Genomic DNA, 13,683 nt, shown 5'->3' with positions numbered 1-13,683 from the left:
GCCCCCATGCACAGCGGAACGGAGTGGGCTTTTTTCATTTTTAAGGCAACCAAACCCTGCGATGGGCAGCCGCGGTCGGTGTTACGGCTTTGGATGGGGGTGTAGGCGCTGATATTGCTCGGTGACGGAGCGCTGTCTATACAGCCGGCTGTGGAGATGACCGCGGCGGGAGACGCCTGCGGGCTACCAGGGAGCGGGATGGAGAGCCCGTCGCCAGATCGACGGGACGACTGCGACCCACTTTCAGACGCCTCTTCCTCCGTCGTTTCGGTGCCCTCGTCGTAGTCCGATGCGTTGCTATCTTCGTCCGAAGTCTGGCGCATATTCGACCTGTTTTTCTTCTCGAGCGTGTGTTTCTGCTGTTTGATGTGCAGATAAAAATGAGCAACAACGAGGCTGGGAGTGACGGAGATTTTCCGCGAGTACTCTACATGTGCCTGCTCTTCAAAAACAAGGAAGGAGGAGCAGAGTAGCAGGGTGGGTTTACAATGGCCACCTACACACGTGTGTGTGTGTGTGTGTGTGTGTGCTCGTATGGAAGGGGGGAAACGGTGTAATGTGGGCAAATGTGAAATGTGTCTGGGGAGTGTACGTGTATCGGGCACACATCAGAAACTACAGGTGTGCAGAGCAAGCGAAAAAAAAAAAGGGGAAAAAGAGATGAGGGAGGAAAATGCTGCCAATGCCGGAGAGTCGAAGGAGTAGTAAAGAATGAGCGCAATCACCCGACACACACTGTGCAGAAGCGAAAAGGGCTTGAAACAACAACAACAACAAAAAGAGAAACTGAGCAAGTACTGGGTGCACAGCTGCAGGCGGGAAACGTGAGGAGTCATTGCATCACTCGTGCAGAGAGAAAAATGACGAAGCGAAGGGATGCAGACAACGCAGGTGAGAAAGTGAATTTGAAAAAGAGGCGCATTGTCCATCCACTGTGATGCGCTCAACTTTAACTGTTTCCAACAACTCATACGCACCCACCATCCGCGGTATTCACCGATATACGTAACGAGGAAAAGAAAAAAAAATGTGGAATTTTTCGCTTCAACGCCTCCTTTCTGCCACGAACAAATCAGCAAAGATAGGCGTACAGCCGCCGCACCCTTATCTCTGTGGCGCTACGGCGATTGTCAAGGAGGCGGGTCAGCCAGCACTGATTGGCGTCGCTCAGTCCACTGCAATGTCACTCCATAGAGCGCAGGATGTGTCCAGAGCCACGCTCAGCATCACCGCAACGCAGCAAAGGAAAAATAAAAAAAATGGGGGCCTCAAGTATTCGCTGAATCGTCGACGTGATTTGTAGCATGCGGCTCCAAACGTGGTCATGACCGAGCGTGTCTTCAGCGCAGCGCCAGCCCAGATGTGTCCACCGACACCAATAGTTCGTGCAATCGCATACTCGAGGACAATCTGCAGGCTGCCTGCCCCCCCCCCCAAGAATGAGTGAGGGGTACTGAACCCTGGGTATCACACAGTGGGGTGGCCCACTATTACCAAAGAACGTCGAAATCCGAAAAAAAAAAGAAGTACGATAGCAAGTGAGCCGCCCACACACCCCATGGTGCTGCACGTAATAATTGCAGAGGACCTCCACCTCTTTGTTGGCTTCGGTGTATCTACTTGTTTTGATTCAAACACGCTCGAGACACGCAACAACAATCCGAAGACCAGGCGGTTCGCCGCGAGCCTCAACTGCGTCCTTGCCGTGCTCACTCACTGTCGCGTAGGCGTGTACACACGCATGCACACACACACACACACACACACACACACACACACACACACACACACACACACACACACACACACACACGTGGGTGCGAGTGTCCACATGGCGACTTTTCTGCCGTTGCTGTTTTCGCTACAATGCGTGCGTTAGCAGATCGCTCTCTCCATACGTCTCTAGAACAGCAGTGCGTTACGGAAGGTGAATTCTGGATGCAACCATGCGCAGCGCAAAGTCCGTTAAACGCCAACACGGCTGACAAGGTGCACGGCTGACAAGAGGCACGCCGTTAGTCCCCTTCTACACAAAAGCGGTCGCGTAGCAGTAGAAGAGGTTAAGACACGTAGGAGGCACCGGAATGACGTGCCACAGCATGGGCCAGGCGTGGTGCGAGGTGACCTCCTTTGATTGACCCTCCCACCGGCAACCAAATGGACGCCAAGGCAGTCACAACCGGCAGTGCCACGAGGAGGCTGCCGAGTCTGTCGCTACACACTTGACCACCTCAGACGCCACCACCACCAACAGCGCGGTGGTGGGCAAGTACTTGATAGGCGTCCAGTACCTGTTCATGCGCAGAATCACAAGGCAGCAGTAGCACCATTCGCAAAGGCAAAATCGCCTAGATAAGCTTCATTGAGCGAGGGAATCGAGGTTGGGAAAGTGAGAGTTTGTTTGCTTCAATATGAAGCCATGCGTGTGTGTGTGTGTGTGTTTTGGGTGGGTGTTTGAGGGGAGGGAAGAAAGTCATTCAGGCGCGCATGTAACAGGCACGACAACGTGAAAAGGAGCAGCGGTAGAGTGAAGGTGAAGAGGCATACCACATGGCTGAACAGGGTGGCTCAGCCTCGCGCTGGCAAAGACAAACAGCGGCGAAAACGGTGATGACAACGCACTTTGTTCGGCTTATCAAAACAGCGCAACTTCCTTCACTTTCCAGCCTCTGAATGCGACCCGTCCTGGTGCGTCCCATCAACACCCCGCAAATTCTCGTAGCAAGAAGAGACGAGAATTCCCGCACATGGACGCCAGCATACATGTGCGCATGTCTATTACGCGTGCACATGGCGGAGGTCGTGGCACTGCATCCAATGCACTCGCACGCAGCATGGGGAAGGAAAGAGGAAAGGATCGAAAGTGTTCGTCAAGTCTCCCTGACACGGAGGAAAGAGGTAAAAGGAAAGGGGGGGGAGGAACAATGTTTACTGTTCCGTCTCTACTTGAGAAAATCATCTGTGTGTCTGCATGTATAAGAGAGAGAGAGAGCGAGAGCGAAAAGCTGTACAGAAGAGAACACAGAAGCCAATAAAAAAAACGCACCACCGCAGAACGAAAGAGCGAGGCAGAAGGGAGAGGGTGCCATTAATCCCTCTCCCTGCGAGGATATGTTGCCCACGCCGGTAAGCCCCTTGCACAGGAGGAGAAAGGGGGACTGCAAAACACAGCTGTCTCAACACCCTGTAAGGTACCCGCTGCGCGCAGCACGCGCCTTCTTGGTTGAGTTCTCCAAATCACAGACATATACACCACACATACGCGCACACTTTCTCTCTGAGTGAAGCGTCTATTTCCGATATAAAACGAAAATAATAAAAACAGTGAGTAAGAGAGAGAGGGGAGACATCCCCTGGCACCCTAATGACGACTCCCTCATACGCACAAGCCAGCCTGGTGGCCATACGGTGAAGCGAATCAATGACGACAACCAATAATAATAATAATAATAAAAACACATCTAATGATTCAGATCACCGTGAGGAGCAACACCATAAAGGAGAAACATAGACCATCTCTTTTCAGTTGTATATGATCCTCACAGCTGAGATCAGAGCCCCCCTCCCCTCCCCTCCCGCCCTCCCTCTCTCTTCTACGTAAACGAACTCGCTTCTCCCTCTTCCTCTCTCCTTCGACCACCTCACGATACCTGAAAAAGGGCGGAAAAATGGGGTGGGATGCGTGGGCACACCGCGATATACCAAGACGCGTTGGTTGTGAAAAGACACCCAATGTGTTTCTCAGGATGAAGGGGGAGGGGAGCGCTTTGCTCTCCACTCAACGCGACCTCCAACGGAAAAAAAAAAGGAGAGAAAATCAAATCAGCATACCGGTGGGAGAATGAAGCTTCGAAGACAGAGAAAACGAGGAAGAGGAAAAGAACCGCACGATGAAGCCGTCCTTGGGTATGCCAGTGATTGGTGGGTCGAAGAGGCACGGCAAACACAACAACCAAAGGAAAAAAAGAGCTGCGCAGAGAAGCAGACAAAAAACACTAAGCGAGAGGGCGTACCACAGGCAGACACGAAAAAAAAATAAAATAATAAAATAAAAAAACGATGCAGAGAAGAGAACGTACGAGCAGCAACCCAGTGAAGCGACCGCTCTTTCTCTCCATGTGCTCAGTCCTTTCTTCCCTGTTCTTATCCTCGTTCGCACCGTGCCCACTCTCTCTGCCATACAACAGGAGGTCACACCACCACCCCAGCACACGACCCTGTCACCACCACAGGCAGTGAGGCAGTAGCAGGAATAGAGGGGCTACTCGGCCTCCCCACACAGAGCGGGGACGCTGGTGCCCGGGATACCACCCGCTGGGATGTGTCCGCCTCTCCCCGCGTCATTAGGGATGTTAATCCGGAAAGGAAAACATAATGCAAGAACGAGTCCGCAGTGCACCTTTTTTGTGGGAGGAAAAGGTCTGGCAACAGCGTGGCCACAAAGGGATCAGCGAGGTGGCATGAGGAACAAAAACACACGCGCGCAAGAGCTGAGGAACAACGGGTAGCCTAGTGCGCAGCCACACTGAGCCGGCCACGAAGTACGACGGGCGGTACGAGCGGTTATGCCTCTCTCAATGCGAGGAGGGTGATGAGGATTACTAGGGAGAACCACAACGAAAGGGACTAAGACAGATTCTGAATGACCGGTGGCAGCTGGAAGTTCGCAGGTCTGGTAGAGTCCTCATCAACCTTGCGCTCTAGTTTTCGCTTAATGTACAGCCGGAACGCTTCCGAGCAGCGATTGAAGTTCACACAAAACGCTTCCTCGTAGATGCTCGGTGGTACCTCCTTCAGAAATGAATAAAGCTCATCGATTCCACTGCTCGAAGTGACATGGTTGCGAATATGGGCAAAGATCTCCATCAGGCTCTTCGTGACGTCCCCCAGGGCCGCTGGCGACGTATTTTCTCGACTTGAAGACGCGGACCCGTTTAGCCCACCCCGCAGAGGCACAGTGAGCGGGGTGGCTACTGCAGACGAGCTTGCTGTCGTGCTCGCTGGTGCACTCTGAGAGGCGGCAGTAATAGTTTGCAGCTCCGAATGCACTTTCCGGGGGGTGCGCACCCTACACGCGACTGTGGACGGTGAAGATGAACCTGCAGAGAAGCCACCAGGCGCAGCCACCACGGTTCCGTTCAGGGAAGATGCCGGTGTTGTGTTGGGGTCAACGTGGTGACTCACGAGCCTCCTTCGCCGCGTCGGGGTGGCGATACCCTGCCTAGGGGTGACCAAGGCCATGGCAGTGGTCGGGGCTGGGCCAGAAGCAGCAGCTCTGGTGGGAACGACAGTAGCAGCAGCACTAGTCGTAGCAGCGGTTGTGGTCAGCTGCGATGGCAGGGAGCAGGTTTTTTCTCTTTCAGGAAGAGGGGCCGGCGACTGACTCGCCCGCTGCTCGTTCCGGCTATCCTCGATCGCCTGCTGCTCATTCTGACTCCTCTCCTTGGCGGCCTTGTCGCGCAACTGGAGACAGGCGCGAATGAAGTGCGTGACGAGATTCTGCGGCCCTACAAGGTTCTCGGCTGTGGTGAGGAGTGATGCCCCGTCTCGCTTTGTTGTCGTCTGTAAGATTGTCTTCACCGTCCGGATCGGCAAGTCGTCCAAGTTGCGAAACGCACTTGGTGGGTGCTGCAACAAGTACTCGTGGCAGCACAGAATGATGGTGTCAGCGCTCACCTTGGTAAAATGCACTCGCATCACACACTTCACAGTCACCTGGATGAACTTCAGGTCGGCTCTGTGGCCAGTGGAGAGGTAGGTGGTAGAGTAGGCGGTCAATCGAGACAGCAGCGCGCTGAACACGTCGTTAGTCGGGCAGCCCTCCAGCAGCTTCAGCGTCGTGGCATTTAAGGCTTTGATGACTGGCTCGTGCAGCGAGAACTTCTCCGACAGCAGGCAGTCAAAGAAAGAGCCCAGTACACGAAACAGAAGCTGACTGTGACACCGCATTGCACAGCGCGGGATCATGAACATCGAAGTCAGGCACTCGATCAACGCTTGAGCCAAGCCACTATCAAAGTGCTGGGTGTTTTCGTACAAACGCTCCACCATCACCTGGACCACCTCCGGGGTGCCGCAGTCGACGCCGGCGCACAGGTGACGACGAAAGTCTTTGCACATTGCCAGCGCCACATCGGAGGTAGCCGACCGCAGCCCAACAAGGATCTCACGTATGGTGTAAAGCTCCTCGTCGCCCTCCGTAAGAGGAAAGGTGTCAGTGCACGTGGCAGGGGTGCGCGCCGCATTCGACACAGTGAACAAACGACTCCGGTTTGCCGAGGCTCTTGCGGCGGGCCCGCCGGTGGATGCCAGAGCTGGCATCGCGGCTTCGTCTTCGCGCGCAGTGGTCGAGGGTTTCGACGGCAGCGGCGACTGCTCAACTGCAGCACTCGCAGGTTCCTGGTGGTTTGGTCGGGTTCGCGTCGCAAGTTCCGATGCCGGTGTGCCAGCATAGTTACCATTCTTCCGCATGGTGGTGTTGCCCAGCCGCATATCGCACGGGGTGTGGGCGGCCGACAGGCGACGCGGTGTTGTGGCGCCGCTGTTGGCCGTGCGTGAGGTGCCGAGGCTGTTTGTTCGCTGCGTAGCTGGTCGTGGCGTCACGTGGTGACTCTCTTCATTGTCGTGAGTGCCGGTAGTGGCTGTTGAGAAGGACGGGTCAGCCTTCGCGGTTGGTGGGAGTTGCTCTTGCTGCTCCTCTGGCTGCCTCTCCTGCGCTTGGCGTCGTCGGTGCTCAATCTGCCGCGTTACCCCCGGCATCACCACCTGCTGCTCCGCTGGCTTGAGCTGCTGCACGCTATGAATGACCGCATCTTCACCAACAACGCCTAGGATCCAGCCTAGCACCTGCTCCGCGACCACACGAACGTCAAGCAGTCGGTCCATCATGGAGGCTATCACAGCTGGCGTGAGCAACTGCATTCCGGCGCGTGGCAACGTCGCATCTGCAGGGAGTCGCTCGAACCCACACACCATCATCTCCAGCGCGTTCTGCCGACACACGTTTGAGTCCGACGACAGCGGCCGCTGTAGTAGTGGCAGGAGAGACTCAAGACCCACAACCTTCATGGCGAAAAGCGCCACGTTACGTGCCTCTTCTCGCAAGGCACTCTTCTGGTCTCCCAGCATTGCCAAGACACCGGGAGTCAGCTGCCGCAGCGCAGCACGACACTCCTCCAGCCCAGCGGCATCGACCACCACGGGAATGAAGCGTAGCACATCCACGACGATGTTCTTGTTGGCCTCCTCGAAGCGACCTTGCAGAGCCTTGAGCAACGCCGTGGCGCAGTGGCCTGGGAGCGGCCGCGGTGCCTGTGCCACAAAGGCCTCAGCGTGCCGGACACCGTTCAGTCGATCACGCCACTCTTCGCCGAAAGTAATCTCGTGCAGAATGGGCCGGAGACCTGTCGGCGCCGCGGTCACAGAGCAACTATTGCGTGATAATGGTCTCAAGGAGCTGGTACGTTCACCGGTAAGCCGCGTTACCGCCACCGCGTCACCGTGAGAGGAAGTGCGACGGTTAAAATCTGGAGATGCCTCAGTGTCGCTAAGTGAGCGCCGGTGGGCTGATGGGCGGCTCGGTGACAGCGGTGCAAGGACACTCACGCGCGGGCCGGGGCCGGATGACTGGCTCACCGGACGCACTCGAATCTCAGTAGGGGACTGCGGCGTCGGTACAGCCGCACCCCCGGCTGGTACACTAGCGGGGAGTACCACTGAGACTCTTGGCGCCACCAACGACCCTGCAATCCTGGTCACGCCCTCCGATCGGCTCAGCTCTCGCTCGTACATGGCAGGCAGCGGCTGCTGTAGTGACGCCACACACCTCTCCACCGCTGTGGCCGAGGCCTGCGGCGAACGACGCAGGGCCACGAGGAGCAGAGCCACCTCCTGTCGCACACCGGTGTTGTTGAAGTCAGCGCACACCGTCTTGACAAAATGCAGCGCTCCTTTGACCTCCACAGCATCTCGCTCAGCCTCCTCACTGTCTGGCTGCTGTTGCACCGCCTCCCGCACGTACTCGCACACCTCCTGCAGCAGCTTCGGTGTCTTGATCATAGTTGCCGTGTCCAACATGTGGCGCACCACAAAGCGCTGGCCAAGTTTTCCGGCAATAAGGCCGCACACCTCGCGCACCAAAGGCTTGCTCTTGGGCTCTGCAAGGCGTGATGTGAAGCCAGACACAATAGCGTAGCCAGCTGCCAAGGTCAAGGTCACGACCTTCGCCAGAGCCACCTGGAAGACTTGCGTGATGATGGTGAATACTTGAAAAGTCGGCTCACGGAAGGAAGGGTGTGCTCGGATGTACACCACCAAGTACTCCATGGCGCGTGTAGTCTGCGCCGGTGTCCACTGCTGCACCATGACAAAGAGTCTGTTCATGCCCTCCTGCCGCCGCGCCCACTCGCGCGAGCGCACCATATCTAACACTACGTTGCCACCCTTCAGCATCCCGAGTATCATTGTCAGGGACTCCATCTTTGGCGGGAGCAGCGACTCCATGGCCACAGAGTCCTCTGCTGCTGTCTTGCTGCTGCTTTGGTCGGCACCGCTGCCACGCGCGGCAGCGACATGACTTATCCCAACAGACAGCCGCTCTGCGCCCGACGCGTGCGAGGTCACAGCCTTGTTCGGCAGCGGCACGTTTCGCGGCGGCTCCGGCACCACCACCTTGCGTGACCCTATGTCGGTCTCGGCACCGTCCCCCCTGTCAAGAACAGAGAGACGCCGTGCGACAACCGTCGAGTCGGATGTGGATGTGGTACGCACTCGCGGTGCTGACGCTAGAGCTGACGTCGCCGCGGACAAGTCCTCGACACGAGGTACCTTTTTGGCAGGCGAGTTAAATGGAGTAGTGCCTGTGGTGCCGCCGCTTTGTGAAGTAGAAAGGTCCGAGGCTTGTCGCACGGCGGCACAGTTCTGCCCCACAGTGGGCCCGTTGCGAGCCACTGCAACAGCCATACTACGACGTTGATTGTCATCTAAGCGTGCCAGAACACTCCTGTACTGAGCCTCACCAAAGGCCCGGACAAGTCTATCAAGCAGCACGTACGCCACATCGCGAATGGACGCCTTCTCGTCGTTGACGACGCGCATCAGCATCGCGGTTGAGCGCCCCAGCTTGACGTAGCGGTGGTGGTCGCCAAGGATGTCCACCATACGAATGAGGTAGTTCAGCAGGACTGTGCGCTGTGTTGGGTTCTTGCTCTGCAGCGCCTGGTCAAAATCTTCATTGCACTGATCCATCGTGATACAGTTGAAGCAGATCAAGCCCTCTAAAGTCTTCATGACATGAAGCTGAACGCTCACTTTCTTGTCCTTCATTTTGTCCAACAATGGCACAACAAAGAGCCTCGCGTGCGGGCCAAAGTCACTGCGCAGCCCACGGGCACATTCCTGCACCATTTTGAAGCCGAGCAGCATCAGTGGAGCTTGTGGGTCAATTAGGTACTCCTTCATCATGCCTGCAAGCTCGTGGTAGTTGTCCTTTGCACGAAATCGAGGCGCGGCTAGGAGAGGCACGAGATGCTCGTTCACATACTTAACACGGTCTTGCCATGTTGTCTCCTTGTCCAGCGCGACGCGGAAGAACTTCTTCGGGAGGCGTGGTATCACTGGTGACTCCTCTAAAAGTTGGAAGCCGGTATCGTCAACAACAGTAGCTGGATCGTCGCTAGTGAAAGATCCTATTGGCTTGACTGCTGCAAGACAATTCTCACCTCCCTTGATCATCTTTGGTGGCTTCTCGCCAACCTTAAGACTTTCAAATTGCTTCTGAAGTTCTTGTAGCTGAACCTCTCGTAAGTCTGTGAGAAAGCCTTTGATGTTGGCACCTATGTACCGATAGCACTGACAGCACAAGGCGATCGCCTCTTTCCGAACCTGGGGATTTGCGTCGTTAAACAGGGGCTGCATCGCCTTCAGAATTTCTTTTAGGGGAAACGGTTGTACCCCATACTCTGATACAAGCGAAGTCACTGTTTGCGCTGCGGCGAGTCTATTCTTCGGAGTTTTATGCGCTAATGCAGGGAGAAGAGCGGTAAACACGGCAGCTCCGCTCCCCTCCTCTACAAGTGCAAAAATTAACTGCTGGCTCAACTGCAGGGCTTTGGGCCGTCCTGTTATGCCTTTCTCCACAATCATTGGAAGTGTTCCCTCAGCGAGCTGGCTGCGCTCCGTGTCATTGCACTCGGAGAAAACAATAACAAGCGCCTCTAGGGCAGCCTCCTGCACAGTCGTATTGCCTTCATTAGTAATGCGCTTGAGGCTGTCAAGAAGAAGTTTCTTGTACTTTATGGGGTCCTCCTGTATTCGCGTGTATCCATTCTTTCGTGCCTTCCAGTTACTGTGTGACAGCACTTCGCTCACCGAGCAGGAATTGAAGTCCTCGGAAGACTCCGAAGGTCCAGCTAATGACTTAGGGCCGCTCCCTCCCCCAATAGGTCGATCATCTAGGCTCATCATCTCGCCTCACAAGCGAGTAGAGAGCAACAAAAGGGCCCAAATATGGCACTGCCAATGCATAATCTACAAATCTATAGTAAGTCCGGAATTGTGGCGGTGGTGTCGAGAGCAAATGAGACAACGAGCGTCCAGAAGGCTAATGAGGACCAGCAACGGTGCACCTGGAACGACGCCTTCAATGGCGAAGGATGAGCACGTTAGAAGATAGGTGCTCTTGAAAAGGTGTATCCTAAAGTACATTGGTTACCTGGTATAGCTTGAAACCAATGAAGAGCGTCTCTGGAGACGCCTCTTGTGGCAGCCAAGAAGCATAGTTGGCACCCATGTGTGACTCTCGTTTGGTCGCATCAACTTTTTTTATTCAGCTCAGAAGAGGGAGAGCACAGCACGTTATGTCCACCAAGAATAAAACAAAAGAGAGCTAGGGAGAGCATCTTGTGTAGGAGTATTTACTGGCCGAAGCGCGTCTTAGGGCATTTGAGGGGTATGCAAAACGAAGAGAAACGCGGAAGTGTTTCTGCTTTCTGCAAGATGAAGAAGCAAACACAGAAAAAGAGATATGGGCAGAAATAAACCACCGGAAAAGAAGTAAGCATACTCTAACTCTTCCGTCGATCTTCAATAAAGAAGAGAATGGAAAAGGCAAGCGATAAAAAGCTGATGACTTTAAACTTGAAGAGTGACCCACTAGCTATGTGACACTCATCTCTGGATACGAGACACAAACTCCTTAAGCAAAGTATTGACCTCTGCCTCCACGCTGTCTACTCTAGCGACGTTCTTTCGCTCGTATACCTCTACGTAACGGTCATTTCGATTTACTACGATTACTCCATCGCCGACGATTACCTGATTTTTCGATGGCACGTATTCTGCAGTGTCAGTGAGAAAGCTGACATCCACTGCGCGGGGTGTGGACACGCACTCGGCAGCTGACTCGTTGCTGTCAGGCATGGAGGCAGCGGACCTCTTGATCCTTTTTGACTTGGATGCACGCTTGTTGGTGCGGCTCAAGATGCGGTACAGCTTTCTGATAATGATGAAGTATATGGCACACGCCCAGTACTTGCGTAAGAAGGCGATAAACTCAGTGAAAACAATCCGAGCCAGCTGAGAGGGACTCCAATTTGAAAGATGGCTCCTAACTGCCAAGATGGCCGCCGGTAGCTGGTCAGACACAATGTCGGAGTACAGTGACATGGTCAACATACGAGAATGACGACTTTTACAACGTAAGATGCACGAGTAAGGAGTCGAAGGGGAGACGCAAAAAAGAGTGACCCATACAGAGAGAGAGAGAGAGAGAGAGAGAGAGACGAAGATACCTGTGAAGAACACCCAATGCATGTGTAAGATAAGAGGACGCCAGATCCCAGGTTGTAGACACTCTCAAATGAATGAGCTAAAGAGAGGAGTGTCATAGTAATACAAGCATGTGCAGAGCTAATGTAAGCAGGCTCAGTTGAGCCGGAGTGATGACAACGACTCCACAACTATTTCGGTGATCTCTTAAGAAAACATTTCGATATGCATTTGATGCAGGAGAACAAAACTGTAGCAGCGCACTGTGCACTAGATGATACTTTTGCGCATTCCGAATGAAAAGCTAGAATAGGAAAGTCAAATAAGCAGCAATGACTTCTCTAAAGCACAATGAGCTGTAGAATGATGGAAGCAACCCAATGCAGGACCTACAGTAGAACTGAGTGAATAGCAATGCGAGATGATTAAAGGAAAGGAGTATGCGAAGGTTTCTTTGATTCGTTTTTTTGCTTGTTTTTTCTCTGTAGGTGTATGTAACAATGCAACAGAAGAAGTAAGAGCTAGGGACACTATGGTAGGGCAGCCTTGCAGTCAATTGGTAGTCTACAGAGCGATAAGAAAGACGCACGGAAGAAAAAGACCAGAGGGTATAATATGAAAGAACGTTCAACACAATACCAGCCCCTAATTTTTTTTTTTTTTAGACTAGCTCGACTGCATGTATGATCGGCAATAGGCGTTGAGGAAAACAAAGTAATCGATGACACAAATCCACTTGTTGAAGTCTTCCTGGTTCGCAGCGATGAAGGTGACATAAAACCTCTCAGGTGCAGCGCAGTGTAGCGTGAAGGCTCGCTTGCTCGTTTCCTCCACCTTCTTCTTGCCGTCACTGCACATGATTTTACCGCTCCCTTTCAGGTGCCGCTGCCGCTCCACTGGTTCCAATCCAAAAGAAAGTGACACAATGAGCGAGAGTGGGATGTAACCATCGATGACGGTGGGCTCCATGGCGTTGAAAATGGCAATACTGGCCTCATTGCCGTCGATGCTGCGCAAGAGACGCAATGCTGTGCCGCAGCGCAGTGGAGAGTTTGGCTTTTCATTAAAGACGTACAGGCGTGTTCCAGCCTGCAACGCCTCGAGCGACCTTTGCACCTTTGGAGACATTGGGGGTCGGTGTTTAGCAGGGAAGGAAGGCCACACTGAGAGCACGTACATGGCGCACGCTCCAATGCTTTTGCCGTAGCCCTTCGCCATCAGCGTAGCTCCGAGCGATGTGCCTATGTGTCCGTCAGAGTCACTATTGTGCACATTTCGTTTCCCTTCCTGGTCGTTGTCTGCAAAAGTGAACAGGTTGGGGCAGCTGGAGATCGCTTCGTCAATGCGCGATTGCAGAGAACGCTTAAGGTAGCGTTGCTCCTTCTTCGTCGTGTACGCTGCGTAAGAGTATATACTCCAGACATCCGACGGATTGTCTTGGTCAGAAGGGATGCTCACTACTTGCATGTCATCCGCAAAGGACACGTGCGGCACCCTTGAGGGGCTTCTTTGAGCCGCTTCTTTTGGCATACCCATAGTCTTGGTGCTGCTTCCCGCACTCCGATTAGGGCTCTTTTTCGAGGAAACACGCTTGGCTAAATTCATGATTATCAGCGATGTAAATCGCGCGTTGTGAAGGAGGAAAGTTTGCAGTTTTGGGGCGCGTGGGTCGGAGAAAAGACTACAAGATCGGTGGCCTGCTGGCGCTCTGAGAGGTTAGATTTGGGGGTTGGGGACGGGATGGTGGGTGGGGTTGGCACGGTGCGGCGCTAGGCGCCGGCATTGTTTCCGGGGGGTGCGGGGCCGGCCCGCCCCCGCCCTGCGCCCCCTCGCGCGCCGGGGGACCGCCCCCGCCCCCCCCCCGGGGCGCCGGCCCTGGCGGGGGCCGGAGGGGCGCCGCGGCCGCCGCCTGCCCGC

At 54.5% G+C, this 13,683-nt stretch overlaps 3 protein-coding genes across 3 annotated transcripts; all 3 read right to left on the bottom strand.

The window, feature by feature from the left end:
• Nucleotides 1–4,626: 4,626 nt before the first annotated feature.
• On the bottom strand, nucleotides 4,627–10,143 carry LBRM_30_1800 (conserved hypothetical protein; the record flags this gene model as incomplete). Its single annotated transcript, XM_001566759.1, has 1 exon — nucleotides 4,627–10,143. One exon carries the CDS (start codon nucleotides 10,141–10,143, stop codon nucleotides 4,627–4,629), a length of 5,517 nt encoding a protein of 1,838 aa, XP_001566809.1.
• Nucleotides 10,144–11,166: 1,023 nt separating this feature from the next.
• LBRM_30_1790 (hypothetical protein, unknown function) lies at nucleotides 11,167–11,664 on the bottom strand (the record flags this gene model as incomplete). The annotated part of the gene is made up of 1 exon (XM_001566758.2): nucleotides 11,167–11,664. The coding sequence occupies one exon, from the start codon at nucleotides 11,662–11,664 to the stop codon at nucleotides 11,167–11,169; it is 498 nt and encodes a 165-aa protein (XP_001566808.2).
• A 768-nt stretch (nucleotides 11,665–12,432) lies between these two features.
• LBRM_30_1780 (hypothetical protein, unknown function) lies at nucleotides 12,433–13,302 on the bottom strand (the record flags this gene model as incomplete). The annotated part of the gene is made up of 1 exon (XM_001566757.1): nucleotides 12,433–13,302. One exon carries the CDS (start codon nucleotides 13,300–13,302, stop codon nucleotides 12,433–12,435), a length of 870 nt encoding a protein of 289 aa, XP_001566807.1.
• Nucleotides 13,303–13,683: the final 381 nt, after the last annotated feature.

The sequence above is a fragment of the Leishmania braziliensis genome, chromosome 30 (genome assembly GCF_000002845.2).
Source record: "Leishmania braziliensis MHOM/BR/75/M2904 complete genome, chromosome 30".
NCBI classification, from domain to species: Eukaryota; Euglenozoa; class Kinetoplastea; order Trypanosomatida; family Trypanosomatidae; genus Leishmania; species Leishmania braziliensis.
Note: the sequence above shows the minus strand (reverse complement) of the source record. Positions and strands in the feature narration are given on the sequence as shown.